The 7,674-nt window shown below is 43.4% G+C and overlaps 3 protein-coding genes across 3 annotated transcripts; all 3 read right to left on the reverse strand.

The window, feature by feature from the left end:
- Positions 1–1,040: 1,040 nt before the first annotated feature.
- Positions 1,041–1,376, reverse strand: LOC120106718 (putative ripening-related protein 2). The gene has a single exon (XM_039119756.1). It carries the CDS (start codon positions 1,374–1,376, stop codon positions 1,041–1,043), a length of 336 nt encoding a protein of 111 aa, XP_038975684.1.
- A 2,397-nt stretch (positions 1,377–3,773) lies between these two features.
- Positions 3,774–4,404, reverse strand: LOC120106719 (kiwellin-1-like). The gene has a single exon (XM_039119757.1). The coding sequence runs from the start codon at positions 4,402–4,404 to the stop codon at positions 3,841–3,843; it is 564 nt and encodes a 187-aa protein (XP_038975685.1). The 3' UTR covers positions 3,774–3,840.
- Positions 4,405–6,897: 2,493 nt separating this feature from the next.
- Positions 6,898–7,674, reverse strand: LOC103717944 (putative ripening-related protein 1). Its single transcript, XM_039119764.1, has one exon. The coding sequence runs from the start codon at positions 7,606–7,608 to the stop codon at positions 7,039–7,041; it is 570 nt and encodes a 189-aa protein (XP_038975692.1). The 5' UTR covers positions 7,609–7,674; the 3' UTR covers positions 6,898–7,038.

The following is a 7,674-nucleotide window of genomic DNA, read 5'->3' on the forward strand; positions in this document are numbered from 1 at the left end:
GGGATGACTGGGGCTGATCGCGGGTGCGGACGACGCGCGGATGGGTGCAGAAGATTCTTGCGGACGCTGCGACGCTTCATGGGATGCTGGGAATCCTAAACATTGCTCGCAGACGTTGATCGCGGAAGCTTTGAAACAAGGAAAGAGGCAGACGCGGAAACGGAAGATTGCAGGGAATTGGATGCAGGAGAATCACCACGGACGGCTGGATGTTGGGCTCGAGATGCTGGGTGGAAGCTGATAACGGAGGATTGCACGCGAACGGGATGAGATGCGGATCTGGAAGATGCCCGGATGAGGGCTAATCACGGATGCTGGGATCGGTTGATATGCCTGGGAGCTGAACCGTGGACGGCTGGATCGCACGGGATGAGACTAATGCGGAAGAAAGGAGCGTGGACTCGGAAGCGAGCTGATCGCGGACGCGAAAGCTTGGACGCTAAGCTCGGCTGGGAGGAAGGCTGATCGCGGGACAATGCAGACGTGGAACCTAGGACGGTGAAGATGGAAAAAGCTGAGGCTGGCGCTTGGGATGATGCTGATTTGGAATCACAAAGTCAATTGACTGGAGATGGCTGGAAGCTTGGGATGCATCGCGGAATATGGGAAGTCGCTCGGGTGCGCGGAAGAAGAGTCATGGATTCTGTTACGTAGTTGGGAAGATGCATTCTTTTTAGATGAATTTATATAAAATAACGATAAAAATTATAATAAGTGCTAAGGATAAAATATTTAATCATGCAAATGTTAACACCTATTATTTATCATTATTTTGCTAGCATTAGACTAAGTTAATTGGTACTTAGATCGTACTTTTGTGCTCTCATCACATAGGACAAACAAACAACGCAAGAGAGTGACTTCGAAATTTATTATAAAACAATATTGGAGGTACTTAAGGTTGATAGTATCTCCACTCGCGATTACATATTGATATAATTAATATCACATAGGGCAAACAATTTAAAGCCAGAGAGTGACTTTGGAATTTATTATAGGTGCACAGCATAGGTTTCCAATGCAAGATCGTTGCTAATGTATCATGCATCGGACCAAGTAATCTTATGCTCTCCAACGTGCGAAGGGATCCTGAGAGCCTTCCACACTGCCGGTGAAGCATCCACTATATTGTGAGGACATGGTGGCTGGTGGTCGCGCTGGGTGTCGCAACCATGTACAGAATCACACTCATCAACAACTTTAGCCAGTACGGACTTACCATTTGCATGGATCCTGATGTTTTTGCCGCATCGGCTGCCGTGATGGTACCAACCTGTTGAGAGGGCCACAGCTCTCTCATGATCACTGTGGTAACTATTGTCGCACTCCGAAGGTCCACCCCCATCCCCACCTTTTTCGAAGCTGTTGATGGTCATCGTTGCACGGGTGGCTCCGGTCACCGGCGGCGAGCAACGGTACTGACGTTTGCTTATATATGGATCGGCGGCGAGCACGGGTGGATTTCTTTTTAGATGAAATCCACGACGTGTCCGGGGGACGGGTCTAACTAAAGGGTCCTCCAAAAGAAGTGGATGATGTGCTCAAGGATGCGTGGCGTTTGCTTATATATTTATATGCAATGCCAAAAGGCTAGTGGAACAACTGGAGGTCTCATAACTTTCTCAGTTTGCAGGTAATTCCTATATGAAAGAAAACTATGCGGGTAAGAGTTATGACGTGTCCGTGGAGATGGGTTTGTCGATTATTGCGTTAGGACCTATGCACGCAAAAAATGGCTGCATACTCCCTAGAGCCAGGCCCTACATAATATGCAAGGCCTAAGATGAATAATATTCATGTAATTTCAGAAATTTAAAACAACAATTAATAGTCAATTTAATCCAATAAAACCATTTAATTAAATAACTAACTTGCTCAATTACAAAATTTCAGATGTTCATCGGTATCAAAAAAATAGAGATAGCTAACTAATAAACTAATAACTCTACAGCTCGAACTTGATGTCTCACTCATTCGAGATTACGCACTCTATGACTCTTGAAAAAAAATATAAAGAAGGAAATGAGTTTTTCCAGCCCAGCAAGAATTTCCAACCACTACACCATAAATAATACAATAAAAAAATAATCAAATAAACAATACCAGATAAAATAATTACCTTAATTATAATCGAAAAGCTCATATTGAAATAGCATGCACATAAGGACACAAATTAATCAAATGCCTGTTCGTGGAATTCATCCAATTAGCTAATCAAATTCATCAACTAAACTCTAATAGATCTCGGGGCATTTAATTGATTATTTTGAATTCTATAATCAACTACCTAGCATATGTTTTCGATCAAAAATATGATTACATGTTTGCAAATGAATTAATCACAATGATTCTAGAAAGAAAACGGTTGGTATGAAGTAGTCTTTTTAACACCACCCTTGGAGTTGAAAGGTGATTTTATGTTTATGGTCCAGAGTTCAGAGGATGTGGAGGAGAATTTGATCAATGTGGCAATCCAATCTCACCACCCACATGTGATGCCCCGTGGGCTAGTAGTTAATCATAATGCTTAAATTCGGTGAGCTGCTGCTTGCTACTTGTGGATTACATATGGATTACGTTGGCAGGGCATACACATTCCCTCCAGCGATTGATAGATTGGAATGTTAGTGGTGGCTCCTCTGGATATTTAGCTAGCCATTGTAGCCATGATCATAATACCGAGGTTGCCCTAGTAAAAGGAAATAACAACTAATGTGTATTTCTTAATTGTCTCCTGACATCCCCTGGCAGGTACGTGTTTAGTTTCACACTGGTTATTCATCGAGGAGATCTTGGGTACTTATACAGGACTAAGAAATCCAAAAAAATACCTTTCGACTAGTATTTTTTGGTAAAGTCCTGGATTGTTATATCCCCATCATTTGTCACTTCCTTTTTTTGGGGGGGGGGGAACAATGGAGATACTTAAGGTTGATGGTATCTCCACTGGCGATTACATATTGATATAATTGATATCACATAGGGCAAACAAAGCCAGATAGTGACTTTGGAATTTATTATAGGTGCACAGCATAGGTTTTCAATGTAAGATCATGGGTGCAGGCCTGGGTTGTTACATCCCCATCGTTAGTCACTTTCTGTTGTTTTTTTTTTTTTGGAGGGGGGGGGACAATGGAGGTACTTAAGGTTGATGGTATCTCCACTGGCGATTACATATTGATATAATTGATATCACATAGGGCAAACAAAGCCAGAGAGTGACTTTGGAATTCATTATAGTTGCACAATATTGGTTTCCAATGTTAGATCATGGGTGAAGTCTTCGGTTGTTACATCCCCATCATTAGTCACTTTCTGTTAATTTTCATTTGGGAAAACAATGGAGGTACTTAAGGTTGATAGTATCTCCACTGGCGATTACATATTGTTATAATTGATGTCACATAGGGCAAACAAAGCTAGAGAGTGACTTTGGAATTTATTATAGGTGTAAAACATAGGTTTCCAATGTGAGATCATGAGTGAAGACCTGGGCTGTTACATCTCTATCGTTGGTCACTTTTTGTTTTTGTTTTTTTTTTTTTGGGGGGGGGGGGGGAGGGGGGGAACAATGGAGGTACTTAAGGTTGATAGTATCTCCCCTAGCGATTACATAATGATATAATTGATATCACATAGGACAAACAAACAAAGCAAGAGAGTGACTTCGGAATTTATTATAAAACAATATTGGAGGTACTTAAGGTTGATAGTATCTCCACTGGCGATTACATATTGATATAATTGATATCACATAGGGCAAACAAAGCCAGAGAGTGACTTTGGAATTTATTGTAGGTGCACAACATAGGTTTCCAATGCGAGATCTTTGCTAATGTATCATGCATCGGACCAAGTAATCTTATGCTCTCCAACGTGCGAAGGGATCCTGAGAGCCTTCCACACTGCCGGTGAAGCATCCACTATATTGTGAGGACATGGTGGCTGGAAATCGTGCTCGGCGTCGCAACCATGTACAGAATCACACTCATCAACAACTTTAGCCAGTACGGACTTACCATTTGCATGGATCCTGATGTTTTTGCCGCATCGGCTGCCGTGATGGTACCAACCTGTTGAGAGGGCCACAACTCTCTCATGATCACTGTGGTAACTATTGTCGCACTCCGAAGGTCCACCCCCATCCCCACCTTTTTCGAAGCTGTTGATGGTCATCGTTGCACGGGTGGCTTCGGTCACCGGCGGCGAGCAACGGTACTGTGGGTACTTCTCTCCAGCCTTACAACACTCGGATTCGTTCTCGGGGTTGCACTTGCCAGCCTTGCCTTTAAGGAACCCACTAGGTCTGCATGCTTCAGCATGGGAGGTGATGCGAAAGCTAGCGCCGAGACCCAAACTTGATAGCAGTAGTACTAGAACCAGAGATGGTATATAGCTCACCATGTCTCAACTAAAAGGCAAAATGATCTACTATGGTGCTCCTGCGATGAGAGGAGTGGATGATGTCCTCAAGAATGTGTGTGGGGTTTGCTTATATAGATGCGATGCCGGAAGACTAGTGGAACTACTTGGCCTCGGTTTGCAAGTAGTTTCGATATGAAAGAGAACTATATCGATAAAAACCACGACGTGTCCGGGGCCCCGGGGGACGGGTCTAACTAAAGGGTCCTCCTAAAGAAGTGGATGATGTGCTCAAGGATGCGTGGTGTTTGCTTATATAGATGCAATGCCAAAAGACTAGTGGAACAACTTGAGGTCTCATAACTTTCTCAGTTTGCAGGTAATTCCTATATGAAAGAAAAGTACACGGGTAAAAGTCACGACGTGTCCGTGGAGATGGGTTTGTCGATTATTGCGTTAGGACCTATGCACGCAAAAAATGGCCAAAACCCAGCTCATGCCGGCTAAAAGGCAAGTCATCGCACGATTACTGCTTCTGGCAGCAGCAAGTCTGTCCGCCAAGTTTCTGTTATATATGATTCCTCTTCTTCAAAGCTTATGGTCCCAATTGGTAGATTCATGGTGCGTCTGGGCATTTGCAACTCAAAAGGACCGACTCCATATGGTACTTCTAATCGCCAGCTAGATTGTTGGGATGAAGGATAAATATTCACTAAATTTGAGAAGAAAAATATGATAATATAGCTTTGACACCTAGGAGCATTATGTTGCATTGCAGAGTGGTTCAGTCCCGGATGGCTGCCATTGCATCCTATCATAGACATAGATGCCTTCATGGGCTAGTATTGAACCATAGTGCTTAAATTTGATTAGTATTGGACCATAGTGCTTAATTTGATCATAATATGAGGTTGTCCGGGGAAAATCCATCAACTTGAATGAATTGGATCGATAAACACATTGGGCATGGCAAAAGACAAGGTCCCAGAACCGGAAAATTTTCCGGGCTCTTTCTGTGATAACCTAGCCCGTGCCAAACTGGGTTAGTGGGCCAGCCTGAAGAGGCCAGGCCCAATTGAAGCGATCTTGTTGCTGGTGATGGATAAAGAAGACTTTCGATTGGAGTCTTCTTCCTCCTCTATTTCTGGCGAAAATCAAGGATATTAGGCAGTCCTAGATTGATTCGAACTCAAAAACCTTGCCTATTTAAGGCTCTTTCCTCCTCTTCCTAGTTTCATCAATGAAAACCTGAGATATCGCTACTGATTCCCAAGCTCTTCTTCCAAGTCTCCTCCTTGATTCCTCGCCGTATCTTCGTAGGACTGAGGTAAGACCCAAGCCGCTCCTCCTCTCTTCTTCTTCCGGTCTTCTAGCCATGTTTTTTTTGAATTAAGCCGGCAAGTCACCAGCATTCCTCCTGTGTGCGCTGCCGCCGGCCGCTGGAATAGGCCGGGGTTCTTGCCGGAGCTTCGGTCAAGCTCTACTACCTCAGCCTTTAGCTTGTACCATTCAGGAGCTTTGGACTAGCTGGAGGAAGGCCATTGAAAAGATGAAGTGAAGCTGGCTTGGGACTGTCTTCTGTCCACGATGTGCTGGGCTCTTTGGAAAGAAAGAAATAATCGAAGCTACTTCATCGGAGAAAGTCATAGAACAATGCCTCTTCCTTCATTGTAGCTGGACATATGCCACTCGATCGGCAAGATACCAGATGCCTGTGCAACAGCTTCATAGGATGCTAACTACTGTAAATCTTCAGCATCAAGCTCAAGTGCTAACTACTTCCTTCCCTCCACCCTATTGTCGAGGCCATGAGTAAACCTCGGCTCCTGGAGAAGACAGTAGGGAACTTCTTAATCTCCTTGTAATATACTTTGTAAGTATTAACCTCTAGTAATAATAATAACTGGGTGGCTAAATCTTCCATTTCATGAAAAATATGAGGTTGCCCCGGTAAAAGGACAACAATTAATTCGTATTTTTAAAGAATCTTTTGACATTCCTATCATTCATTTGCTTCCTCTGTAGTACGTCCACATCTTCCTTCTCCAATCAAATACAAGACCCAGGATCCTCTTCGCTGCAAAAGCGCACCGCCAAGCATCCGTGCTTCCAATACAGAGCCTCCCATCCTTTTTAAACCAAAAAAGGGAGCAATTCTCTTGGCCCATACCGTGTGCTTAAAGTGGTTGGCGTGTGAAGAACTCGTACAGGCATGTATTTAGTCACACATTGGTTATTTATTGAATAAATTTTAAATATTTATATAGGACCAAAAAATTCAAATAATACCTTCCGGATAGCATTTTTAGATGAGATCCTGAATTATCATAAATAATATTAGAGCGGACATGATGCATGACTTATATAGATTAGGAGATACTATAGCATAAATTTGTAGAGACTGACCATAGACAAATCTTATTGCTTGTGATTAGATTTTAAATGAATTTTGGTTCTAGATTGCTATATGGTGTCTCCGCTGGTTTGAGATAAAACTAGAAGATAACATTAGTACATAACATGCAAGCAGAGAACTTTGAAAGCAAACTGGCAACTATAGTCCTTCGATTGCATATTGATATGATTTATTTAACATAGGGCAAACAAAGCCAGACAGCGACTTTGGAATTTATTATAGTTGCATAACATAGGCTTCTAATACGAGATCATCTCTCATCATGCATCGGACCAAGTAATCTGATAGTCCCCAATCTGCGAATAGGGGATCCCGAGAGCCTTCCACACTGCCCTTGATGCATCCACTATATTGTTATGACATGGTGGCTGGAAATCGTGCTCGGCGTCGCAACCATTTACAGAATCACACTCATCAACAACTTTAGCCAGCACGGACTTACCATTTGCGTTGATCCTGATGTTTTTGCCGCATCGGCTGCGGTGATTGAACCATCCAGTTGAGAGGGCCACAACCCTCTCCTTGTTGCTGTGGTACCTATTGTCGCACTCCGAAGGTCCACCACCGTCCCCACCTTTTTTGAAGCTGTTGATGGTCATCCTTGCACTGGTGGCTCCGGTCACCGGCGGCGAGCAAAGGTACTGAGGGTACTTCTTTCCAGCCTTACAACACTCGGAGTTGTTCTCGGTGTTGCAGTGGCCAGCCTTGCCTACAAGTTGGCCACTGGGACTACATGCTTCAGCAAGGGAGGTGAAGTGAAAGCAGCTGCCAAGACCAGAACTTGCTAGCAGCAGTGCTATAAGGAAAGATGGTATGTAGCTCATCACCATCTCTCAGCTAAAACGGACAATGGTCTACTATGGTTCTCCCACAATGAGGGAAGTGGATGATGTCCT

The sequence above is a fragment of the Phoenix dactylifera genome, unplaced genomic scaffold (genome assembly GCF_009389715.1).
Source record: "Phoenix dactylifera cultivar Barhee BC4 unplaced genomic scaffold, palm_55x_up_171113_PBpolish2nd_filt_p 000611F, whole genome shotgun sequence".
NCBI classification, from domain to species: Eukaryota; Viridiplantae; Streptophyta; class Magnoliopsida; order Arecales; family Arecaceae; genus Phoenix; species Phoenix dactylifera.

What these genes read in the sequence shown, in the direction of transcription:
- LOC120106718 (XM_039119756.1), bottom strand. Translation starts at nt 1,376, where the DNA reads ATGACCATCAACAGCTTCGAAAAAGGTGGGGATGGGGGTGGACCTTCG.
- LOC120106719 (XM_039119757.1), bottom strand. Translation starts at nt 4,404, where the DNA reads ATGGTGAGCTATATACCATCTCTGGTTCTAGTACTACTGCTATCAAGT.
- LOC103717944 (XM_039119764.1), bottom strand. Translation starts at nt 7,608, where the DNA reads ATGGTGATGAGCTACATACCATCTTTCCTTATAGCACTGCTGCTAGCA.